This window comes from Leucoraja erinacea, chromosome 1, assembly GCF_028641065.1.
Source record: "Leucoraja erinacea ecotype New England chromosome 1, Leri_hhj_1, whole genome shotgun sequence".
Lineage (NCBI taxonomy): Eukaryota > Metazoa > Chordata > Chondrichthyes > Rajiformes > Rajidae > Leucoraja > Leucoraja erinaceus.
This window is the reverse complement of record NC_073377.1, coordinates 119,053,387-119,080,407: the sequence shown is the minus strand read 5'-3', so window position 1 is coordinate 119,080,407 and position 27,021 is coordinate 119,053,387. Positions and strand designations below refer to the sequence as shown.

At 43.6% G+C, this 27,021-nt stretch overlaps 1 protein-coding gene across 7 annotated transcripts in view; it reads right to left on the bottom strand.

Annotated features, from left to right (window-relative positions):
* Positions 1-27,021, bottom strand: part of nrg1 (neuregulin 1) — a 619,668-nt gene that overhangs the window by 31,283 nt on the left and 561,364 nt on the right. For 4 of the 7 annotated variants that reach the window (XM_055642174.1, XM_055642154.1, XM_055642130.1 and 1 more), the window contains 2 exons: positions 11,401-11,521; positions 4,754-4,812 (listed from right to left, as the gene is read on the bottom strand). In XM_055642174.1, the coding sequence (XP_055498149.1) occupies positions 4,754-4,812; positions 11,401-11,521 (180 nt within the window). Of the gene's footprint in view, positions 1-4,753; positions 4,813-5,644; positions 5,713-11,400; positions 11,522-14,285; positions 14,512-27,021 lie in introns of those variants that run through there. The other 3 variants (XM_055642164.1, XM_055642137.1, XM_055642183.1) reach the window with 2 other exon arrangements.

The following is a 27,021-nucleotide window of genomic DNA, read 5'->3' as shown; positions in this document are numbered from 1 at the left end:
CCAGAGGAAGGTGACGGCTGGTGGCCCTAGAGTAGCCTGGGGCTTGCCTGGAACAGGCACCGCCCATAATAACTGGAGAGCAGACTGGACTTTAAAAATGGTGACAAGGCATGGCGCCTCTTGCATGTGGCATCAGTAGACTATCTCTGCACACTTTACTAATTGTGGATGTGCTTAGGTATGGCAATACTCTACTGGACTGTTTATAAGAAAATAATTTCACTGTACGATTGCACGGGTGGCAATAAAAGCACCATTGAATCATTATTGCCCCCTCTCCGCACCATTCCCTACTGCCCTCTGTTCTCCTGTAGCATTTGCACAGTGAGGACAAACCCACCGACATTATCCCCCTGAAACTTTTCCTTCACTATCTGTTTCCTTCCTCAGGACCAGGCTGACTCTATTGTTCAAATCAGCCTGAGCATTGGGAGGCTAAATGATTCCACAGCATTTCAGATAGCTGATCGGCAAAATAAAAATCACTTTAAATAAATGACATTCTTTTCCAATCCCAGGTGGCAAGTTCAATTCAGACAAGGAGTCATCAGTCTGGATCAGTGGGATCCATTTACGCCCTGATAAGGGATCCTATGCCCATTACTCCACAATCTGTTCATTCTGCTAATCTAAACAATACAGTATCGTCGCAATAAATAATGCCATAAGGCAGCCTGTTTTTCTTTAAACTGCCAAAACACTGCCTATTCTCCTGCCTTGCTTGTTTTTTCCAGTTCTTAAATAAGCAGCCAAGTCTGCTACTGTTAGAACAGTGCTGTAGATCTGTGCCTTATTAATCCAAAAAGAGTTAGATTTCTCCATTGGGAAACCTGGATGCAACTGTGTTTAAAGTGAACGGTGTATGCTGAAGCTATAGTCAGTCAGTGTACAAGTCACAGCCTCTCTTGGTGACAATCTTCACATACACCCCCAGTAGGACATTTCTGAGCCAAGACTGGCAAGTCCCTTTGATGTCTGGATTCCCAAGGTGACAAGGAAACGATTCAAAGGGCAGGTTTTTCACACAGATGGTGAGGGGCATATGATCAGAGGAAGTGGTAAAGTCAGGAACAATTACAGGACGGCGCAGCGGCTGAGTTGCTGCCTTACAGCATCAGAGACCTTGGTTCAATCCTGACCATGGGTGCTGTCTGTAAGGAGTTTCTACCTTCTCCCTGTGACCGTTTTTTTTCGGGTGCGCTGGTTTCCTCCCACTCTCCAAAGGTATGTAGGTCAATTGGCATCTGTAAATTTCCCCTTGCATGCAGGATGCAAAACTGGGATAACATACGGTGAGACCAAGCGGAGGTTGGGCGATCGTTTCGCCGAACACCTCCGCTCGGTCCGCAATAACCAAGCTGACCTCCCGGTGGCTCAGCACTTCAACTCCCCCTCCCACTCCGCCTCCGACCTCTCTGTCCTGGGTCTCCTCCATGGCCACAGCTAGCAGCACTGGAAATTGGAGGAACAGCACCTCATATTCCGTTTGGGGAGTCTACACCCCCAGGGCATGAACATCGAATTCTCCCAATTCTGTTAGTCCTTGCTGTCTCCTCCCCTTCCTCAGCTCCCCTGCTGTCTCCTCCCACCCTCCAGCCTTCTGGCTACTCCTCCTTTTCCCTTTCTTGTCCCCACCCACCCCCACCCCCGATCAGTCTGAAGAAGGGTTTCGGCCCGAAACGTTGCCTATTTCCTTCACTCCATAGATGCTGCTGCACCCGCTGAGTTTCTCCAGCTTTTCTGTGTAACCTGGGATAACATACAACTAGTTTACAGGTGATTGCTTGTTGGTGGGCAGAATGGTGTTTCCATGCTGTATCTCTAAACTAAATGACAATGGTTAGGACATATTTGGACAGATTCATGGATAGAAAATGTTTAGAAAGATATGGACTGCAGACAGGTAAATGGAATGGGCTCGGGAAGGCATCTTGGTTGGCATAGATGAGTTAGGACAAAGGGCTTGTTTCTATGCTGCCCAACTCTATGACTCTCCAAAACTCTACTTCCATACCAACTCCCAACAACATAAAATACATTGACTGCTAAATTGTTCTGATTTTTCTGGATTCTTTCTGTACTTTTCTTAGAGTCATAGAGTTATAGAGTGTCAAAACAGGCCCTTTGGCCCAACTTGCCCATACCTACCCGACATTAGTCCCACCTGCCTGCATCTGGCCCATATCCCTCTAATGCAATCCTATCCATGGAACTGTCTAAATGTTTCTCCAACATTGCAATAGTACATTTTTTTCAGCAGTGACATGAAATAGGTGACCTCGGGAGGTGTCTACCCATTTTTCCTTTATCAGGCAGCCAATTCACACTACAGTTTTGCTCCTCAGCCATGAGGTTTTCTTTCAATTGCAGTATGTGGGCACCAGGGGCAAGGTCAGGATTTAATGCTCAGCCTAAATTCTCCTTGAATGAACAGACTGATAGTCTTTTTCACAGGATACCCAAGAGTCAGCCATGGCCAGTTTTGGGTCACACTACCATGAGCTCCACAGATATCATCTCCTTAAAGGACTCACCTTGCCACAATAATCACGAGTGTTGTGTTGGTGTAGTGGTTATATATGACTGCATAATAACTTGGAGGTCTGGACTAATGACATCTGATGTAGAAACATCAGTTCAAATCACAACTTGCAAATGGGACACAAAATCTTGGTTAATTGAATAAATCAGAAGTTGCCTCAGCAATGGTGACCATGGAGCTACCAAGTGCAAATATGTTTAAGGCTGACAATGTGTAGATTCTCGATAAACATGGGGGTGAAAGGTTGTTACAGATGGAATGGAATCCAGACTTGAGGACATTATCACATCAACCATGATCTTACAGACGACTCGTGGGTCTATTCCTGCTTCTGCATTCAAAGTCACCCCTTCTCTTCTAAACTCCAGCCGATACAAGTCTAGTCTGCCCAACATTTCCTCTAAGGGCGACCCACTCAATTCAAATTTTAGTTTGATTAATTGATTGAAAGATACAGCATGGAAACAGGCCTGTCGGCCCACTGAGTCCACACTGACAATTGATCACCTGTTCACACTGGTCCTGTTGTCCCACTTTCACGTCCACTCCCTATGCCTCAGGTCAGCGGATCAGCTGCTCCTTGAGGTACCAAGGTCTAAGCGGAAGCTCAGAGGGGATAGAGCCTTTTCTGTTGCTGCCCCGGCACTCTGGAACACCTTGCCGCTGCAGATCAGACAGGCCCCTTCACTGTCCATCTTTAAATCCTCCCTAAAAACTCACTTTTATTCACTGGCTTTCGACACTGGCTGAGACATTGTTCCTGTTTTTAGTGCTTTTAATGTCTTTTCATTTTTACTGTTTTTATAGTCCTGTCGTCTTAATGGTTTTAGTAGTTTGTAATAACTTTTTGTTGACTTCCCATGTACAGCACTTTGTGGTAACTGATGTTGTCTAAAAGCGCTTTATAAATAAAGTTATTATTATTATTATTATTATTATTATTATACACTACAGGGCAATTTACAGAGGGATATGAGAATCATTGGGGAGACGACAATCATTGTACATCCATAGTTTCTCTGAATGAAAGGAGAATTGGGCATATGTTATGGGACTGGGAGCACATGGCTACCAGACTCCATGCCTGAGGGAGGCAAGCAAATCAGCTGGGCTTGAGCAAAAACCTGAGAACTTTTATGGCCATTTCCTGGTGATGGCTAATAATTAACCATGTATCAGTGTTGTTTATCACTTCATGGGACTGGTTGTTTACACGTGTTTACCATCAAATGTAGCTAAAGAGTTAACCCTACCCTTGCCATTTCCATCACTCTCCCATATTAAAGTCATATCCTGACTAACTTTTGTCTGACTAACTATAATGATTTGATGTTCTAACAATTAAGTTGAAGGAATCCCATCCTTGCCTTCTCTCCCAAACCCCTTCTTTCATCTCTTCATTGTAGCTTGCCTGTGTCAAACTCCAGCCCTTTACAGAAAGCCATGGTGACAAAGCACACTGCCGCCAATGCCACATTCCTCTCTTTGATCCCTGCCGTTCCTCAGCTGGGTAGAAACTACATTTTACTCAAACGCATGTTTGGCTTGTATTGATTGAGCTGGCTCTGAACAAGAGGTCCTGAGGTAATTTATAATGTCATAGAAAATGTTCTTTCACTCGTCTATCAGTCATCATTGTGTGTTTTAAATGGGGAGTCACAAATCTGTAGCTAAGCTGCTGTGCCGATGGTACAGAGAAAGACATTGTCATTTAGCATGCCATCATTTCTTAACATCCATTGTATCCACAGCCATTTCTGTCTCTGTCTTTACTGTGGTGTTCAATTCCCCACATATCATCTGTTGCTACGGTCCTTTACCCTTTGATATGAGCCCATGAGTATTTAGTAAACCGCTCCTTACACTACACTCCCCTACTCCACCACCTTCCCAATCCCTTCTCTCCAAGTAAGAGGTCAGGAAAATCTGATAGAACTCTTCTTCATGAAGGAGTCACAAACATTCTAATCCTTCAGCCTGCGCCTTTTCCTCTCTCCCCGTGGAAGGGAAACCATCAGAGTGAAGATGAAAATTTGTGATTAAGGGGAAATAGCAGCAGCAGCAGCAGCAGCAGCAGCAGCAACAGCAACAACAACAGCAACAACAACAGCAACACCATGACAATAACAGCATTAGCGGCAACACCAATAGCAAGAATCAACAGTGTGACTAAGCATGCTTCAAAACAGGGAAAGACAGAAGTGGACGTACTGTAGAAACTGGCCATTACGTAGTTTTGACAGCGATCACCAGTAAACTCATTTGGACACCTGACGAGACAAACAAAATAAGAGAAAAAGAGAGGAAAGAATAGATAAGTAATTATCAGGATAGAGCCATTAACGGCACAAGGCCTCATCACCTTGGTGTGGTCATTGTTTGATCTAAAATTATCATCCCCAGTAAATTCAATAATCGTTACTACAAAACATCAAAAAACTTATTTTATCCCACGGGTGCATTTACAAGCCATGAAAATCCATCTCTCAACTGTTCTTGGAAATGTATATCAGAATCAAATCAAAGTTAAACAAGAGGGCCAATTAGTTTTACACTGGTGAATATTAAACAGTAAAAAAGTTCATTAGTTCTGAAGATTTCTGCATCTGATTAATACTTCCAAATGCTGGAGTTGTAGTTTGGACAATTTAGAAATAATTCTCAGTTTTAGTTTCATTTGGATATTTTTCATAGTGATCTCTTGTGAATTCAGGATATATCGTTCAACTTTTACTTCCTTACCAAAGAAAGTCCACCATTCTGTGAATTGTTCGATGCCTTTCTTAAATCATTAAAAAATGGTGGCAGTGGGGGTGAGGTGAGGATCTCAATGGCTGTAAATTCAACCCAGGGATTGCCAAGCACATGAATCTCTACTGCACTGCTTCTCAAAGTAAAAGGCACTGTGCATAAAACATCATGTAGAGAGCAGACAGTACAGGTTGTGTTGTGCTTGGTTACATTTTCAGTAATCATCCAAATTATAAAATGCCATATTTTGTAACATATATTTCTTTTAGATCAGTGACAACACCAAGGATTTTTTTTTTTGAGCTGTAAGGGAGAGAATAAAGACCCAGACATGATTATATCTTCACATACGTTCAGGTATAAAGACCCTCATGGGTAAAGTCTCTGCACATCTCTCTCCAGTGAATCCGCTTTCGCACCTGGAGGGTAGAAATGGGACATAAACAAACAGAACAAGTCTACTCGGCAGCTTTATGCGCACGGTTAAAAAGAACACAACCAGTGGCATTAACAGATAAACCAACATCAGGGAGAGTTTCTTGGTGAAATCAGTCAGTTTGGCAGCCAGAATCCAATGGGTAATCCTTTTATCTACTTTGACAATAACGGCAGTTTTCATGAAGTTCATTTTCAACAGTGAGCACAATAACATTGCCATTCGGGTGTCAACGCTGTTAACAAACCCAGTTAGAACTTCATAGTTTAGCAGGAACGTTCAATTTCCAATCCTTCACAAAAGCTTATGGACATAAACGGCCCAGAGTGAATAAAAGTGTGTAGAATGCAGATGGCCTGATTTATTGTTTTAAGTTTTATCTATAATTCAGCAGTCACTGCTCTAACATTCTGAAATCAATTAAAATTTTTATGGCAAAGAATTGCAGCGTATACTTGGGAAAGTTAATGAAAGGCCATTCCATAATGCCCCCGCTTTTATTTATACCCAAGGAACCAGTGGTTCAAGTTCTATCTGTCACCATAAACTTTACAGCCAATTTGTTACTTAATAAATATTTGCTTGGATGCGTCTTGCAAGCTGTTAAATCAAAATGGCATCTGCTACCAATCGACCATATCAAAACATCCCATAAAACAAAAATAAGCCAACAGCGTAGCTAGGTCCAGACTCTTAATGGCAGGAAAGCCTAGCATCAGTGAGCTGTCATTACAAATTTTAAATATTGAGGAATATTGAATGTAAGTAACGCGGGGAACATTAATATCTAACTCTGCCAATCAGTAAGATGATTAAATAGGTAAAGGCTCACAAGGTGCAATTTTCGCATCGACAGTAATCCTGGCCAGTGAACACAATTTGTTTTCTGGTAAATGTGATGTGTCGGGAAAATTGGGTTCCTTCCAAGTGTGTTTTTCTCCCTCCATGCTTTCAGCCCCACAATTTACTGCTAAGCCTCTTTCAAAAAGCACAGAACTCATCGAGATCATTTCTGTCTTTTTATCTTTGGAATAAAATTGCTTTTGAAAGCAAAACTGACTGCAGCTGACTGAATCTGGAAAATTGTCCTACTGATCCAGAAGGAATCATTCTCGAAGCACAATATTTCTTGGCGATGGACTTGTGTATTTATAGTGTTCCAACTTCATTATAACATGTGTTAGCGTGACTGTAATACCCATTTCACTGCACCACTGGTAACCTTATGTGATTAGATTTTTTAATATTTGTGTTTTATGTTTCCTCTGCTAAATGCAATGATAGGACCACAACTTCCCGGTACTCTATCTGTATTGGAGGGTGTGTCTCACATTAAGTTCAGATTTCTTGAGCAAAACGCATTGTGTTGGAGGAACTCAGCGGGTAAGGCAGCAACTGGGGGGGGGGGGGGGGGGGGGGGACAGACAATATTTCGGGTCGGGACCCTTCCTCAGACTCATTGTTTGACTTGAATGCCATAAAGCGTACCTTATTTTGAGGCTTGTGAATATACAAACCCCAAGGCTCTGTTTCCAGTACCAACCAGCTCACTTACACCAGGGTGGAGAGGAATTTAGTTTAGTTTAGTGATACATCGCAGAAACAGACCCTTTGGCCCACCGAGTCCGTGCCGACCAGCGATCCCCATACCCTACAGACTAGGGACAACTTACAATTTTTTACCGAAACCAAATTAACTAACAAACTTGTACGTCTTTGGAGTGTGGGAGGAAACTGGAGCGCCCGGGAGAAACCCATGTGGTCATAGGGAGAACGTACAAACTCCATGCAGACAGCACTTGTAGTCAGCATGTAACCCGGGTCTCTAACGCTGTATGGCAGCAACTCTACTGCTGCGCCACCGTGCCACCCAAGAGAGAAATGAGAGTGAGGGAATGCAGGCGGTCTCCCATCAATGTACAATCCAGGCCTGAGCCTGTTTAGCTTCAAAGATCAGACGAGATTGGGCATTTTCAGACTAGTATGTCCATCGGTGAGTCGAAAATCATTATATGTAAATATAATTGTCATTACCGCTACTATGACCAGTTGCTATTCTGTGTCAATGCAACATTAGTTATTACATGGGAACACTCAAATTGATTGCTGGATGTGCCTGTGAATATTACTTCAACTGAGCTTTAAGCCAAGCAGTACATCTGCATCCGATTTTACTCCAAATGCTTATAACAGCCATGGAGGCTAACTGCTGTTCTACAATTTACAGTGCACTAACCAGGGGATGGAAATTTATTGAAAAATCTGTTTTTTAAATATGAGATTTAATAAAATATATTTTTGAGATTTATTAAATGTTTCAAATGTTACACTAAAATTGGACTGAATAATAATTGTATTGCTCCTCCTGTGGTACATAATCAGCTCTGGCTGCAGCTTAATTCTAACACACATTTGCCCTTGTTTACTGTGTGGGAAAGAACTGCAAATGCTTCTTTATACCGAAGATAGACACACATTGCTGGAGTAACTCAGCGGGTCAGGCAGCATCTCTGGGGAAAAAATATGGGATTTATCATTTTCTTGCTGACTCGCTGAGTTTCTAGTGCAGCACCACCACCGTCTCCAGTACTTTGTCTGCCCTCATTTGCATTTGGGCTACACACAGCGTGGAGTTTCACTTTCAAATAGTCTTGGTGCTATTCCACATTTATCTTACAATTTATGACTTGTATCATGTGATAAATCTTTGATTTCTAATTGTCACAGACCTGTGTGAGGTGAATTCCAGAATGAGCAATGCAGGCAGGGATCAGAAATAAAAAGTTTGGCCGCTTTCCTCAGCACTTGTCTTCGCCATTTTGTGGCTTTTTCTCCCCCTACTCAAATCAGTCTGAGAAGGGTCCCGACCTGAAACATTGCCTGTCCATTCCCTCCACAGAAGCTGCCTGACCGCTGAGTCTCTGCAACACTTTAATGTTTTCCTCAAGAAAGCTAAACCCAATGTGGAAAGAACCTTCAATACAGCCAGCTACTGGAATCTCTTTTATTTTCACTGTGTGTGTGTGTGTGTGTGCGTGTGTGTGCGCGCGCGTGTGTGTGTGTGTGTGTTTGTGTGTGTGCGTGTGCGTCAGTGGATGGCCATGTGTGTCAGTGTGTGTTTGTTAGTGTATGCGTGCATGCATGTGTGTGCAAGTGTTAGTGTGTGCATGTTCGTGAGTGTGTTTATGTGTTTGCTAGCGTATGTGTGTGAGAGTATGTGTGAGAATGAGTGTGAGTGTGTGAGTGAGTGTGTGAGAATGTATACATGTGTGTCTGTATGTTGGCATAATCTAACGAAACTCTGGGACTTGAACACCCCAATGAAAATGCAGTGAATGTTGTCATTCTTTCCATACCAGTGAGATATGATCCTAATATTTAGCTATATTTAGCTCCATAGAAATGAAATGTAAGCACTCCTTTTGCACTTTTCAAGGCAGAAGTGTGAGGGTGGATTGTGAATTAAGCAAAATTGTCAAAGTTAACTTATTGTGTAGCCTCCTTTGCAAATGACAATTGGAAATTGACTAAATCGACTTCTCACCTAAGCATTCCACTAAACCAACCACTTATCATTATCCAATGTTAATCTTTGAATCAAGTCAAACTGCTGGATACTGTTGATGATAACATAAAGGAGGTATTCTACAGAAGCAGTGTTAGCTATGGTACAGTCAATAAGATGAATTGGAATGGTCAAGATGTGTGTGTAGGAGGCAGACTAATACATTTGCAGATGATTTGAAGATTGGTGGTTATTGAAAGTGTGCAGGGTAGTCTTAGATTGATGGGTGATTGAAAGGGAAAATGGAAGGAGAAATGGCATAGAGTCATACCGCAGCCCCTTCTGCCCAACTTGCCCACACCAACCAACTAGTCCCACCTCTTTGGCCCATATCCCTCTAAACCCATCCTATCCATGTACCTGGCTAAATGTTTCTTAAATGTTGCCATAGTACCTGCCTTAACTAATCTGACAGCTCGTTCCATACACCCACCACCCTTTGTATAAAAATGTTACTCCTCATGTTCCTATTAAATCTTTTCCCCCTAACCTTAAACCTATGTCCTTTTGTTCTCAATTTTCCTACTCTTGACATGTTATGGGTCCCTTGAAGATAGAAACAGGTGAATTTATTATGGGGAACAAGGAAAAGGCAGATGAGTTGAACAGGTACTTTGGTTCTGTCTTCACTAAGGAAGACACAAACAATCTCCCAGATGTACTAGGGGACAGCGGGTGACATAGGAACTGAAGGAAATTCATATTAGTCAGGAAATGGTGTTGGGTAGACTGATGTGACTGAAGGCTGATAAATCCCCATGTACGTATAAGGGTGTGCATGTGCATGTGTATATATATTCACATGATTGTGTATGTGTATGCATATGTGTGTATGCGTATGTGTGTGTCCATGAGTGTGTGTGCCAGTGAGTGTGTGTGCCTGTGAGCATCGGTGCCAATGAGCGTGTCCACGTATGAGTGTGTGCACATATGAATGTGCGTGCGTACGAGTAGGCGTGCGTACAAATGTGTTTGTGCGTATGTGTATGCGTATGAATGTGTGTGCCTATGCGTGTGTGTGCGCTTATGAGTGTGTGTGCGTACGAGTGTGTGCGCATACGACTGTGTGCGCGTACGAGTGTGTGTGCAATGAGTGCGTGTGTGACAAAGAACAGAGCCTTGCTCTCTACCACAGTAAAGGAGGCACCCAATGTTCTATTAAATAAGCAGCGTGTTTTAAGTGGGAGAATGAAGCAACTAATAAAACAAAGCTGAAAATGACCCTTACAGTCAAAAATACTGAATGTGTTTCACTGGTTACAATTTCAGTCAAACAATTTTCACCCTGTAAACTATGATTTTGACACATTGCATTTCAATTGAGAGCTAAAAGTGGGTACCCTGAAAGTACAAATCATTCCCATTAAGTGGTTCAAAGGGCAGAATGGTTATCTTAGGACATTCATTCATCGTCAAGTCAGCCATTTAAATCCTGAATATAAATGTGTCAGTTGTTTTGAAAGGATTTTAAAGGGAATGAGTGAACCGTGCCAAATTAACATCAGTTTATTAGATTTAGCTGTACAATATGTGTTAAAATACATAAACCCAGTATGTCAATGCAGCAATACAGCTTTGTAAACTAATTTGATGTTATCTGATTCAACTAGATGTTGGATGGTCATTTTTGAAGAAGATTTCAATTGCTACAATCTTGAAACGGTGATGGAAGTCACCCGTACGGGTCTGGTCCCAGCAGCTGTGAGCAATTTGAGATATTACAAGTGTTAAGTAGAGCATGCTTGAAGTGGCATGCAATTTTGTACAAACTAATCCCAAAGCTTTCTATCACCATGGGAGTTCCCTCGGGTCACACATAGATTTGGTGCAGGCTAATTAATCGAGATAGATTGCATGAGTGCCAACAACAATGTAATTGTTGAATTTCCTGACCGCAGGGTTGGCAGACGGTGAACTAAATGGATCCTTGGGCCTGCAGTTCCAATGCTGCTCACACTCTGGTGGTTGGTGTATGGGGGATTACAAGTCTACCGCCCAAGAGCAATCGCTCGCGACTGTCCTTGCGTGACTGGTAATAACGCAAGAGGCCACAACAATACGGACTCGCGGAAAGAAGAGGATGAATAAAAGATTGGATCCACTTACTTGCAGGAGAGCTTATTAATACCATCGATAACGAAACACTGTCCCCCGTTCACACAGTAGTGGCGATTGCTTTCGTTGCATGGCCTTGCGTGGCCCGACCAAGGCGTGGGAGATGTGGTAGCTGCAAATGGGAAAACAACCAAGGTTAAAGATTGTACGGACAGCACACATCTCAATTGCTGAATCTTAGTTTGTTATTGTCATGTGTAGCAAGAAAAATGCATCCAAAAACATGCTGGTTTGTAGGTTTATTGACTTCTATAAAACACCCCTGGTATGTTGGATGCAAAACTTGGATAACAGAACTAGTGTCCATTTGGCCCATCAAGTGTACTCCGTCATTCAATCATGGCTGATCTATCTCTCCCTCCTAACCCCATTCTCTGCTTTCTCCTCATAATCTCTGACACCTGTACTAGTCAAAAAAATGTTCTTCAACTCATTGGGCTGAAGAACCTGTTTCCCCGCTGTATCTCTAAACTAAAAGTAAACACAGGGTGAAAACGCGACCTTGCACAGATATGTTAGCAAATGTGCCAGGCTCTGACATAATCAAATAATCTTACTGTCCAAACATCAAATGGGAGAGTCAAATTGGTGCATTGGGAGATGCAGCACAGAATGACTTATCATTCTATAGTGGAGCATGTTGTACTCAGTTCATACAATTCATTATCCATTTCAATTAATAACACATAAATGTTGCCCAATTAGATGCATTGATTTCTGCAATAGTCACTCCATGAGGTTCCACACGCCAAATGGTAGTCACAAAAGGTACCCACAGCCACAAGGATTCAAGACACAAAATGGACCCCCAAAAGTACTTGGATAACTGAAGCAGTATTAGCATAGGATATCTCATACAAAATGAAGCCATGGAATGACATTGGCAGCCACTGCTGAGGATAGTGACTGCCAATGTCATAGAGAGGATCTGACTGAAAATCCGGCAAACATTTTCATACAAAAATCAAGATAATTATTTGATGAGATTTACATATTTTACTTTCAAAGGTATGTTCTATGTACAATTTGCATGATAACTTTGGTAACTGGTGCTCAGCTATCATAGACCCAAATTGGAGCCCCTTCTAATTAGCTAAGTGGGTGAACCAGATCAATCAATATCACACAGAATGAACCAGATCAATCAATATCACACAGATATTTTATATGTTGATACAGGAATTGCAGATGCTGGTTTACAAAACAAAAGACGTAACTTCTGGAGTAACTCAGCGAGTCAGGCAGAATCTCTGGAGGACATGGATAGGCAACATTTTGTGTCCGGACCCATCCAGACTCAAGGTGCATCTCTTGTCTTTCCTGATCAATCTGCAGGAATTTCCCAGTGTTTCTTGATGTTCCTATTTGCTTGATCTTCACTATCTGCATTTTGTCTTCTTATCAAAAGATGCAAAGATGCAAATTTCCTCATGTTCCCTCTTTTCCACCTCACTTTCTCTGATTCTTAAAGCTTTTAAATCTCTCGCTTAATCCAGATGTGATGAAAGGTCGTTGAGCAGAAATATTAATTCTGCTTCTTATTCCTCAACTACTGCCTGACCTGCTGAGTATTCACAACATTGTCTGCTTTTATTTTGAGATTACCAATATCGACAGTATGTTGTTTTTGGTTGTGATCACAGAGAAGGTTTTCATATCTATTTATTTTAAAGTAATTACTTTTAACTATCAGCATAAGAACAAAGGAGGGCAATCTCATCAGCCGGTAAGTGAAAGAATCCTCAAGCTTGCTAATACATTCGAATCAGATGGCCTCAGAAAATAGATTGCCAATTTTAATCAGCTAAAAAATGAATTCTTGACCCTCCCCACTGTTTCTTCCCAATACTCTGTGATCCTTTTGCTTCAGGGATAGTAACTCAATTTAATTTTTCTAATTGAGTAGAATCCTCTGCTGGAAGCATTGCTCCAGCTCCAGGTCCAGAATATTCTCATAAACCACAGGGGGGAGGGGGAGAGGGAGCGGGAGAGGAAGAGGGAGAGGGAAACAGAATGGAAACAAACCATTTGGCCCATTGAGTCCATGCCAACCATCGATCACCCATTCACACACTCTATATTATCCCATTTTCTCATCCACTCTACGCATACCAGGGGCAATATACTGCAGCCAATTAACTTACTAACGTGCACATTTTGAGGATTTGGGAGGAAACCGGAGCACCTGGAGGAAATACATATGCAAACTCCACACAGACAGCGCCCTCGATCAAGATTGAACCCGGGTCAATGGAGCTGTGAAGCAGCAGCCGTACAAGCTGCACCACTGTACCGCAAAAGGAAAACACGTGCACACGCACAGACCAAAGCATAAGTTAACAATTTGGATAATAATCATTAGAAAGTCATTGATAATATGAAGTCCTCCAAGGAATTGGCCCCATGATTTTATTTAAAGCTTACCATGGCTTCAAACTACATCTGTGCTGCACCATTGTAAGACACTCTATTTTTATTACTTTCACTTTCATAGTTAATAGTGGATGTCGCCAATGTAATTCCATTTTAGGAAACATTCACTTACAAGATATTAAAATCCACAATGTAACACATGCCATAAGGAATAAATCGTTCAACTTACTTCTGGAAGCACAAAGTCAATTCTCAGGCGATACGCATAAGGTTTTTATTTTTTATTTTCTTGCACGCCAGTAGTTAGTTACTCACGACTAAGTCTTTAACTGCTCAGGGAAAATAAATGATTCATCTCCCTTCAGTAGTGAGGCGCCAGATTCCTCAACATCAGAGCTCATCCGCACCGATACAACAACTTCATTATTTCAGTGATATTAAACTTGTTACATTTGTTCAGTTAACATTAAGGAGCCCACCACATCTCACTACACCCGCCTTACCTGGGAAGGTGCGCATTTTTTAATTTTTTTTAAAAGCTTCGAGAAATGAAGATATCTTGTGCTCGCCAATGGGAGACTTTCCCCTAACTTTGCTGCAGTCAGCTCCAGCCAGAAGCTGCTCCTCTGGTTCTTAAAACAACACCAAGTCTTCTGCCTTTTTTCCCTTCGGTTTAAATATACTTTGCCCACGTCACTGCACTGCCAATTATCTTGCGTTGGCCCAGCCTGGCAGGTGAGGCGTCAGCTCTCAGTGACCCCAGCGCCAATACCAGTGTGATGCGGCAGAGCTTGGCTCAGGCAAAAATTAAAAAAAACATTTTTTGCCTTCTAGTAAATCTCAAGCACGAAACACATACGCTGCATCAAAACACTCCTCCTTCCTAAGCTGCTGAAGGAACATGGACTGAAAGAGTGAAAATCACCTCACGTAAAACCTTATTGTACTGAATCCAGCCATCATACCAAAAACGGGACCCTGTCGACTCGTGCGAGAGAAGGTAAAACACAAATTGCTCCATTTTGCACTAGAAAAAAGCAGCACGCTCATTAAAAAGCTGACCAATTCCTTCCCAAAGCCACTTCATATTTGCATGCCGCAGTTGCAGTCTATTGGCACAAGGACACTTTTAGCCGCACAACACCAGCTTTTGGCTTCTTGTTAGCTCAACGTACTTATCTGGAATCCTCGAGTCATCTCAAATGAGAGAATTTTACTGTAACCTCAGTTCATGGCGTACACATGGAACGCAGACCAAAGGCTCCGTCAACTTAACAGCAGCCTGCACAAGATCAGACTACGCGTAATTGATCCTTAAACACGTCAGCATGTTTCTGTCCTTAAAAATTAGGCCTGCCAGGAAGAAGGAAGGGTTTGGAAAGGAGGCAATAACCTTCCTGGACACTTAACCTTCCAAATTTCACTATAAACCATAGTACCCCATAGCTGGGGTCATTGGGTGAAGACAGTTATTGTACCATGAATGTTGTACATCCTGATCAGCTTGGAACTAAAACCAAGCTATAATTCCATTAATAACCAATACGGCTGGCCGTATGCAGCTTCTAGAGTGGAAGCAAAGCTCTTCGAAAACCGACACCACCAAACACATGGGTGCAAATCGATGTTGAATTACATCCCGCAACAGAACCCTAATTATGCTGCAAATAATAAACACATGCTTATGGTGCATCATGCAACGTCAATACTATTCTTAGTGTCCATTGTTGCAAAACTCATCTGACCAGAAAGGAAGTGCAAGGCAGCACTATCGTCCAACAAAGGACACTATAAGCACCTCCAACTTATGTGCTGTGTTACATTTACCATAGACCTTACCATTTCTACCCTGAGTTCAACCTTGACCAGAACATCACTTGACACATCTACAACAGCAGTAGAGAAGGTGGATACCCAGCAGAAAGTAACTCAACTCCAGTCTTCCCAGAGCTTTAAACAATGAATGTGATGGAATAATCTCTATTTCATAAATTCATAAATCATAGGAGCAGAATTAGGCCATTCGGCCCATCAAGTCTACTCTGCCATTCAATCATGGCTGATCTATCTTTTCCTCTCAACCCCATTCTCCTGCCTTCTCTCCATAACCCCTGATACCCTTACTAATCAAGAATCTGTCAATCTCCACCTTAAAAATATCCATTGACGGCCTCCACAGCCTTCTGTGGCAATTAATTCCACAGATTCACCACATTTAACTAAATAAATTCCTCATCTCCTTTCTAAAGTACGTCCTTCTTTTCTGAGGCTATGGCCTCTGGTCCTAGACTCTCTCACTAATGTAAACATCCTCTCCCATCACTATTTGGTATGTTTTAATGAGCTCCCTCCTCATCAACTCCAACAAGTACAGGCCCAGGGCCTGGATGAGTGCAGTTTAAATAACACTCAAGAGGCCAGGGACAATCCAGAAACAAGGAGTCAGCACATTATTACTCATCCGAACCCTAATTTAGTGTGAATAATCAAAAAACAAAATCACTGCAATTACTCATTGGATGGTTTCAACAAAAGCTCCAAAATCCATGACTTCATAAAATCATAAGATCGTAAGTGAGTAGATTTAGGCCATTCGATCCATTAAGTCTAGTCTGTAATTCAATCATGGCTTATCTATCTCTCCCTTACTAATCAAGAATCTATTGATCTCCACCTTAAATATATCCACTGACTTTGCCTCCACAGCCTTCTGTGGCAAAGAATTCTACAGATTCACCACCATTACCATTAAGCAGATCAAAGACAACAAGGGATGAGAAAAACACGAATTGCAAGTCTCCCTTTAAGCCGCACACCACCTTGATTTAGTATAACATCACCATTCCTGCCACTCTATATCGGACAGCACCATGAAAAGCACCCAAATCGTGTGGCCTGCAGAGGCTCAGGAAAGCAGCCACGCACCACTTTCTGAAAGCAATAATGACATTAAACTGTAGGTTTGCAAACAATATCTACAACGCATTTTATGAATACATTTATCAGATTATGGGGAGTAACTAGGGCAGTGGACAGATCTGGATGGACTTTTCAAAGAGCCATCATTGGTATGACCATCCGAATGGCCTTTTATGTTGTACAATTGCATGAAGGTATCAAGGAGCATAGACCAAAGGCAAAAGTGTGAGATCAGGGTAGACACAAATGCTGGAGTAACTCAGCGGGACAGGCAGCATCTCTGGAGAGAAGGAATGGGTGGCGTTTCGGATTGAGACCCTTCTTCAGACTGATGTCAGGGGAGTGGGCAGGACAGAGATAGAATATAGTCGGAGTCAATAAGATTGGTGGGAGAACTGGGAGGGGGTAGGGGATGGAGGGAGAGGGAAAGCAAGGGCTAATTGAAGTTAGAGAAGTCAATGTTCATACCGCTGGGATGTAAGCTGCCCAAGCGAAATATGAGGTACTGTTATCCAATTTACGTTTGGCCTCACTCTGACAATGGAGGAGGCCCAGGACAGAAAAGTCAGATTGAGAATGGGAGGGGGAGTTACAGTGCTGAGCAACTGGGAAATCAGGTGGGTTAAGGTGAACTGAGCGGAGGTGTTCAGCGAAACGATCGCCGAGTCTGCGCTTGGTCTCGCTGATGTACAGGAGTTGACACCAGGAACAGCGGATACATTAGATGAGGTCAAAGGAGTGCTAGTGAACCTCTGCCTCACGTGGAAGGAATGTTGGGGTCCTTGGATGGAGTCGAGGGGGCAGGTAAAGGGACAGGTGTTGCATCTCTTGCAGTTGCAGGGGAAAGTACCTTAGGAGGGGGTGGTTTGGGTGGGATGGGACGAGTTGACCAGGGAGTTGCAGAGGGAAAGGTCTCTGCGGAAAGCAGAAAGATGTGGAGATGGGAAGATGTGGCCAGTAGTGGGATCCCGTTGGAGGTGTCGAAGGTGTGAGATCAGGGAACAGCTTGGCCCTGAATGAATTGAGCATTGGAGACGGATGAATGCCTTTCCTCATCCTAATCATGCTCTGCTCCATGGTTTTGCTTATCTGGATTATCCCAGGTGCTGAATACCTGCAGGAAATGGAAGCAGGAAGGAGTCACAATGCCCCTTAAACTCACTCTGCCTCTGAACTAAAACCCGTGCCTCATTCTCCTATCCTGCAATGCTCATGTTGTATGAAAAGCCACCACTTTGAGCCTTGAGTATTTTTTTAGTTTAGTTTAGTTTCGAGATACAGTGCATAAATAGTCCCTTCGGCCCACTTTGTCTGCGCCAACCAGCAATCCCCATACACAAGTACTATCCTACACACTTGGAACAATTTACAACCAAAGCCGATTAGTGTACAAACATGTACGTCTTTGGAGTGTGGGAGGAAACTGGAGCACTGGAGAAAACCCACATGGTCTGGGGCAGAACGTACAAACTCCATACAGACAGCACCCATAGTCCAGATTAAACCCGGGCCACTAGTCCTGTAAGGCAGCAACTCTACCACTGCTCCACCGTGCTGCCCCCCAGTGCCCTCAGTGCTTCAGTATCGATATCCTCCATTTGAGAATAACAAAATGTACAATCCTGACAGTGCATTTTCTACATCTTCATCCAAAATTCATAACCTCCACCCATCCTGAAATTGTGTCTCCAGTTCTAGGATTTCCAATCTAAGGAAACAGTCTCTCAGCAAGTACATTGCAAATCCCTTTCAGATTCCTGGATAACTCAATGAGTTTATAATCAATTCATATATTAAATCTTGGTTTTGAATGCTCTATCACAATACAGGGAAGGTCAATACTGTCTTGAATACTGTTGCGCCTTATGTGACTATTTCCTTCCAGTATCTTGTCATTATCCCATTATATATGGGATTAAGAAAGACTTGGCAGAATCACCACATAATTCAAGACAAGAGGACATTGGGAGCTGGTCCAAAGAGCTGCAGGAATATTAATTCAGCAGAGCGAGTCTGTGCCAAGCCAAACTGCTTCAGCACAAGTGGTGGAGTCAGCACTGATGCACTAAGAAGAGGAGAGCTGTGTCCATCAGTCAGAGTAGCAAGTGGCTGGCAAAGCGAGAAGCTGAAATTGCTGACGTTCCATAAGCTTCACCTTTGAGGTCTCAAAGCTCGATTAAAATGTTGCCGGTATCTCACCGTCAGCTGTTTATTGCACCAGGTTGCTCTTGTACTGAATCGTGCTACAAGAGGGAAATTGAATTAATAATGGAATTCAGTACTGTGCGCAGTCGGTAGAGCTGCCATCTCACAGCGCAAGAGACCCAAGTTAAATCCCGACCTTGGGTGCTGTTTGTGTGAAGTTTGCACGTTCTCCTGGCGACTGCGTGGGTTTTCTCCGGGTGCTCCGGTTTCCTCCCAAATCCGAAAGAAATGTGGATTTGTAGGTGAATTGGCCTCTGTCAATGACCCTCAGGGTGTAGGGAGTTGATGAGAAAGTGGATAATATAGAACTAGTTTGAGTGGATTATCGATGGTCGGCATGAACTCAGTGGGCAGAAGGGCCTGTTTGCATGTTGCAACTCTAAAATGAAAATGAACATGTTTCATGTCCCCAATCACATTGGTTTTTATATTCAGCTTCCATGAGTTTATCACTATCTGAAGTTAAACTAATGCATATTTTGGAATTAAATAGGCTCAAGCAAAATTACTTTATGGAATTATGTTGCCCTCATCAACATCTTGATTCTTTACTCGTTCCGTTTCCTCTGGAGGATTGCACAAGTTTATTGACAAATCCAGGTGTAAACCACAGACACCATCCTACGTAACGTGGTAACCTTCCATTCAATAGGTGGTTGTTTGAAGCTATTTAAATCTATTCAAAGTGACAAACTCATGAAGTGCACACGGCCGTACCTGCACAATAAACAGCTTCATTCTGCCAGTGGGGACTGAGATGCAGTTTAACACCTTGCACCAGTCAACAGATCATGGCATATGAGTAGCAGCAATCTGTCGTCACTAATATTTAACTGCTGTGGCAGCTCTACCAGTCATTGACCCTGGCAGCAATGCCTCATAGGCTGCCCGAGTTTAGTTTAGTTTAGAGAGACAGCGTAGAAACAGGCCCCTCAGCCCACTGAGTCCGCACCGACCAACAATCAACCGTGTACTAGTTCTATCTTATCGCAGTTTCGCATTATACACGAGAGGGGCCATTTACAGAAGCCAATTACCCTCCAAACAAAAGAGTTGGATTATATGGAGTATCGTCCCACACTGCAGTGTTGATACTTAGTTGTTCCTGAAACAGTTCCATTTGCTCCAATTTCCCTCCATGATGTTCCATTCCACAATGTCATCCCGTGCAACTGATGAAGAGATCACATCAGGCACACAAGGGTTAATCACTCCAGGAAACATTTGGATGTTATCAGATTTCCCTCCAGAAAAAAATAATCTTTACATAATGTTGAACTAAACAGCATTATGCAGTTAAATTTATGGGTTAACATAATTTAAATCTGACCGCTGGAAACAAGGCAGAGGACTTTGAGGAAAAAGGAAAAGACTAATTAATTATTGCTTTTAAAATCATAAAGCATGTTCTAAGTACTTAATTTAGTTGCCTAGTAGATGGTACGGTGGTGGAGGCAATTAAGAGGCTTTTAGATAGGTACATGGATATGCAGGGAAAGGAGGGCTATGGGTCATGTACAGTCAGAGGAGATTAGTTTAATGACATCGTATTTGGCAGAGACTTCATGGGCTAAAAGGCGAGTTCCTATGTTGTACTATTCCATGTTATATTTGCTGCTCGGATAATACTGGTCCGTTGACGCAGAGATCCTTCTCTCTGGTCCTGCCAGCACTCTTAGGGTTAATCACCAAATTATGTCCGTAATCTGCTTTAAACTTTTACAAACATGCCTGTCTCATTCCCAGCAGCGACTGAGCAGATCACTAATTGTGAAATGGCCTTCACTTTAACACAATGACCTCTTTATTCAGTTGGATATTTCAGCACCAAGGACAACTCTGGTCTTTTTTCTTTCTCTTACTGAGCTCCGAGGGGTTTCCCCTTTTCTGCTAACTCAACCAATGTTGGGAGGTCAGTTCAAAAGACCAGCAAGCAAGCAAGCAACCGTGCTGATCCGATCTTGCAAACATCATCTCTGTAAACCGTGCTGCCTCCTGGCTCCTGCCACGCAAGATCATTGGCGCAACTACACAAAACGCTTTTTAAAAAAGTGTGAAGGACATTCGGTGTGACATTCACCCATCAGAAACTATAGAGAGAAAGAGAGAGAGAGAGAGAGAGAGAGAGAGAGAGAGAGAGAGAGAGAGAGAGAGAGAGAGAGAGAGAGAGAGAGAGAGAGAGAGAGGGGATCTTTTGTAGCAATCCCCTGCCGCAGACGGGGGGGGGGGGGGGGGGGGGGGGGGGGTATATTTTCCAACACTACAATGAATGATTAGGTTGGTCTAGCTGGAGGTAACATTAAACAGTCGGCCAGCGCAGAGACCCGGAGGTTATATCTACCCTCTGATGCACGAGTGAAAGTCGGCCATAAAGCAAACTTTGAAGCAATAAGCCAGATTTGTGTTTTGTAAGTGCTACTGTTCGCATCCAAGAGGAAAAAAAAGATCTGTGCTGGATGAACAGATGGCGGGGTTTAATTGGGAGTTCAGGTTCATTAAATTTATACAATTCTTTTTTTGTTTAAACTGTGCGCCTTTATTTTACTTCACTGATTTAATTCCAGGCGAATTTTTAAAAGGTTCTTGAAAGCGTGGGCCAAGCAAGGTCTGTGGCGTTTTGCACACACACACACACACACACACACACACACACACACACACACACACACACACACACACACACACACACACACACACACACACACACACACACACACACACACACACACACACACACACACACACACACACACACACACACACACACACACACACATATCAGTGACTGTGAGGGATGAAACGGCACACCGGGGAACTGAAGGCACAGATCCTTCTTACAAGGGCGACACATTTACAAGGAAGTCATTAGAGCCTATTACACAAATGAGGCATCAGCTCCATTGAGCCGCGAACAACAGGATTATGAAGGTAATACCAATAAATCCTACAGCGAGAGAGAGAGAGAGAGAGAGAGAGAGGCTGGGCAACATGAGCGTTGTGTCCACCCGACCGATCCACATTCATCCGACACCGTGCAAGTTGCTCAGTGGGGGTGCAGTTTATTTTTTCCCTTGTGTGTAAAATCATTGGGTCGCTTAAAAATCTTGGAAATGAATTCCGATGAAAATCTGCATGTGTACCAACAGGAAACCGACCCTCACAGAGCCACATATGTTGCATGTGCAAAGACATTGGAAAACGCATATTTTGCCAGGCAATTGCTTTAAAGACAAGTTAGATAGGATTTGTTTTCTCAGTGCCTGCTGACAGCAACATTTCCCAGACTAATGCAGCCGTGGCTGAGGCTGTAGTCATTATTTATGCACGGTTATTCCAGGTGCTGAATTTTTATTTCTCTATTCATTGCAAGGTTCAGTCCGCCTTGGCCTACGCAATCTCCCGGTTACCAAACATTTTGATTTCCCTTCCCATTCCCATTGACCTTGTTGTCCTGGGCCTCCTCCATTGTCAGAGTGAGGCCACACGCAAATTGAAGGAACAGCACCTCATATTTCCCTTAGACATCTTACAACCCAGCGATATGAACGATAATTTCTCCAATCTCAAGTAACTCCTGCTTTCCTTTCTGTACCTCTCCTCTTCCCCCCTCTCCTCTTCTCCCCTCTCCCAGCCTTGTCCTACCAGTTCCACTGTTCACATCATTTTATCCCCCTTGTTAGCACATCTTGCCCAATGGGCCATTATGGACTCCACCCTTCCCGAGTTCATTTGTTGCAGGCCCTGACTTTTTCTGGCCTTTCCTCACCTCCATTTTGGGACAAATGACAATAAAGCACTCTCGACTTGATTTGAGAATGAAAAATTATTCTGGGCAAAAAAAAAGTCACAAAGTTTTGGAATAACCCAACGGATCAGACTACATTTCTGGAAAACATGGACAGGTGACGATTCAGGTAGGGACCCTGTTTCAGATTGAAAACCTAAGGTTTCAGACTCTCAGGCTGGAAGAAGAGTCCCAACCCGAAACGTCATTTATCCATGTTCTACAGAAATGCTACCTGACCTGCTGAGTTACTCCAGCACTTTGTGCTTTTTTTTTTCCAAGATGCTTTGTTGTCTAAAGAGTTCTAACAAAGCTTGTCCACAGTCTGGGCACAATGTTAGCTTCAGCTTGGACACGCTAGAGGCAAGGAAACATGTTCCCAATGTTGGGGGAGTCCAGAACCAGGGGCCACAGTTTAAGAATAATGAGTAAGCCATTTAGAACGGAGACGAGGAAACACTTTTTCTCACAGAGAGTGGTGAGTCTGTGGAATTATCTGCCTCAGAGGGCGGTGGAGGCCAGTTCTCTGGATGCTTTCAAGAGAGAGTTAGATAGGGCTCTTAAAATTAGCGGAGTCAGGGGATATGGGGAGAAGGCAGGAACGCGGTACTGATTGGGGATGATCAGTCATAATCACATTGAATGTGGTGCTGTGGTGGCTCGAAGGGCCAAATGGCCTACTCCTGCACCTATTGTCTATTGTCTATTGATTACAGCAGACAAAAGGCACTGCCAATGACAGAAACATTAATCTATCTCCCACTGCCTGTTCTCTGAGGCAACAGTTGATTCACATGTTAGCCACAGTGGAACATTGACCAAAAGCAGGAAACCAGCTCCCTCTCATAATCCACCACTTGGTTCAAAGAGGAATCCTTCGCCCCTGTTCAAATGTAATATTTGCTTTTGTGGCGACTCTTTGTACTTTGAATACAAAAACAAACAATTTCACTGCACCGAGCTAGGTACAAATTGGCAATAAAGTATTATGATCATCATCATCATCATCATCAACAATATTTATGGATTGTCTGCTGTTCTCCTTCGGTCTGAAGTGGGGTTGGAGCCAGTCCGCACCAAATCTATACAAATCAAATTGGAAACGGTAGCAATTTGAGTGGTCAGTTAACAGCGAGAAGCCATGCATAACGAGGGTATAAAATACAAATAGTTAAATCTTGTCCACACCTCCACGCCTGAGATGTTTGTGAAGCAAGAGAGAGGTGTGACTACAGATTTATATTATAACAGTTAAGGGCCTGTCCCACTTACGTGTCCTTGGCACGCAAATTACACGATCTCGTGGTCGTGTTGAGCTGTGATGGTCGAGCAAAGGTCGGGTGCGATTTCATGCGTACGCACAGCCGTCTGGAGCGCGTGACATCATTTGAAGATGGACACAAAGCTGGAGTAACTCAGCAGGACCGGCAGCATCTCTGGAGAGAAGGAATGAATGGGTGATGTTTCGTGTCGAGACTCTTCTTCAATCTGAAAAGAAGGGTCTTGACCCGAAACGTCACCCATTGCTTCTCTCCAGAGATGCTGCTGGTCCCGCTGAGTTATTCCTGCATTTTGTGTCTATTTTCAATTTTCTTGGCCCCGCTCTGGGAGTAGAAGTGGGGGCGGATCCGGACCGTAATGCCCGTGAGCCCCAGGCCGAGCTCGGCGATCGTTTGCCTGCTTCTGCTGCTGCTGAAGGTGAGACGTTGCATCACGCCAGGGTCTTGGGCCTGTCCCACTTTGGCCGTCAGTTCCGCGACAGGCTGTTGGCACCCAAAGATTTCGTTCACTGCAACAATTTCGGAGCCCCGCACGATGTCGTGCATAACTACATACCCCTCCGCGCTTCTAAGTGGGACCGGCCCCGTGCAGTCATACAATGCCCGTGCGCCTCAAGCGACCACGAGATCGCGTATTTTTTGAGCCAAGGACGCGTAATTGGGACAGGCCCTTTACTCCCTTTTAAGTTAGACAAAAATGCTGGAGAAACTCAGCGGGTGAGGCAGCATCTATGGAGCGTATGAAGTAGGCAAAGTTTCGGGTCGAGACCCTTCTTCAGACTTTTAAGTTCCACACTTAGTGCTGATGGCCAGAGGCACATTTCATTCCTCTCATCCCTCCGTGAAGGTTTGTTGGTTAATTGGCTTCAGTAAAACTGCAAATTGCCCCTATTGTGTAGGAAAGTGCTAGTCGGCACGGACTCAATGGGCCGAAGAGTCTGTTTCCACACTATATCTCTAAAGCCTAAAAGAACTAAGTCCTTCAGCCTATAATTTCTATGCTTAACATGATGCAAAATTAATCTAATCCCTTCTGCCAGCATGTGATCCATGTCCTGCCAATTCCTGCATATCGTGCACCTATCGAAAAGCCTCTTAAATGGCACATTCACCACCATCCCTGGCAGCGTGTTCTCCTATGATAAATACTCAGTCACCGAGCAGATGCATTAGAGGGCTCGCTGCATCAGTGGAAAACAAGCATCCGTGTTTGCTCTTCCCTGTTCCCTCACAGACACCTGCACACTGCAGTCTTCTGTCAAACCGGGATTGGTAACCAGAGGGCTAGCATGAAATACAGTAGCAATTAAGATTAAACCTCTTTGTTATTATAATGTGTTGCTAATGTTATATAGTCCGTGTGTTCTACAATCTGACTTTCTAAATAAGATGAAACGGAACAAGAAGGATGACAGGCAAATTTGCTGGTTCTCATTCCATCAAAATGAAAGAGTCATAGTAATACAGCACAGAAACAGGCCCATTGGCCCAACCCATTCATGCCAACCAAAACGCCCCATCTAGGTCGGTACAATTTCCCCACGTATGTCTCGTATCCCTCTTAATTTTCCTTATCCACGTATCTGTCCAAATATCTTTTAAATGTTGTTATTGTTCACGACCAATCCGTCCTTGACACCAACCCAGGTGACTGACGCTTCGTGTGCTAGTCATAGAAATGGATTTGCAATCACTCCACTCCTTTAAATCTCGACTCCAACAACAACATTTCTTCCTATAACAATGCTCACTAAACGTCATTCACGTTATTCCCTTTATCATGTATCTGTACACTGTGGACGGCTCGATTGTAATCATGTATTGTCATTCCACTGACTGGTTAGCACGCACAAAAGGCTTTCACTGTACCTCAGTACACGTGACAATAAACTGAACTCAACTAAACTAAAGGTAGACACAAAATGCTGGAGTAACTCAGCGGGACAGGCAGCATCTCTGGAGAGAAGGAATGGGTGACGTTTCGGGCCGAGACCCTTCTCGACCCAAAACATCACCCATTCCTTCTCTCCAGAGATGCTGCCTGTCCCGCTGAATTACTCCAGCATTTTGGGTCTATCTTTGATTTAAACCAGCACCTGCAGTTCTTTCCTACACATAAACAAAACAACATTTCTGTGGCCTTCGCGCTGAAAGTAAAGTCCCCTTTACTTGTTTAATATTGAGGGACGTTTCTCTCATGGTGTAGAAGGAAACCATTCGACATGAAGCGTATTCTGGCTCAGTGGAATCCCATCAATCCCACTCTCCTTACATATTGCCTTGTAAACTATTCTCTCTCACTCTCCCAGTCTACCCCCCCCCCCCCCCCCCCCCCCCCCCCCCCCACCATAACCCAGCCTAACATCTGCACCCAGGGAATACTTATAATGATAAACCCCAACCCACGTGAGCAATTGATGCTTCGGGTTGGGACCCTTCTTCAGATTGCCACATATCCAGAGATGCTGCCCGACCCGCTGAGTTACTCCAGCATTTTGTGTCCTTTTGTGTAAACCAGCATCTGCACTTCCTTGTGCTACTTCCTGGTTTGGGGGATAACCTGGGGAATGCCGTGCAGACAGCACCCGAGGCCAGAATCGAACCAGGATCTCCCGAGCTGTGAGGCAGTGGCTTTACTTCCCGCCCTGTCGAGTCATCCTCACACAGATCGTCTGTGGTTGAATTACCCAGAGATGGTGCTCAGTGTTACTTCCTGTTGAGGGAGATTAAGAAGCAAAGTGCAGTGTCTGGCTGGAAACCTTGCCGTTTAAAAGTTCTGCAGCTCGACTCGATGGAAAGAACCCCATTTAGGTAAGTGGAATAATGTGCTGAGCTGCCGGATAATATATCTCAGTGGGCCAGACACACCACTGACAGAGCAGCGGCAGAGTGAGGGAGGTCAGAGCTACTTCCTCTACCGACAACCTTGCTCACCTCCCCACCACTGCCCGCCCATCTCCCTCCCCCCTCTCCCTCCATCCACTCCTGACAAACCACAAATGATCTTGAGAACGACTTTGCTTCCAGATTTCTGACAGCACTATTATATTA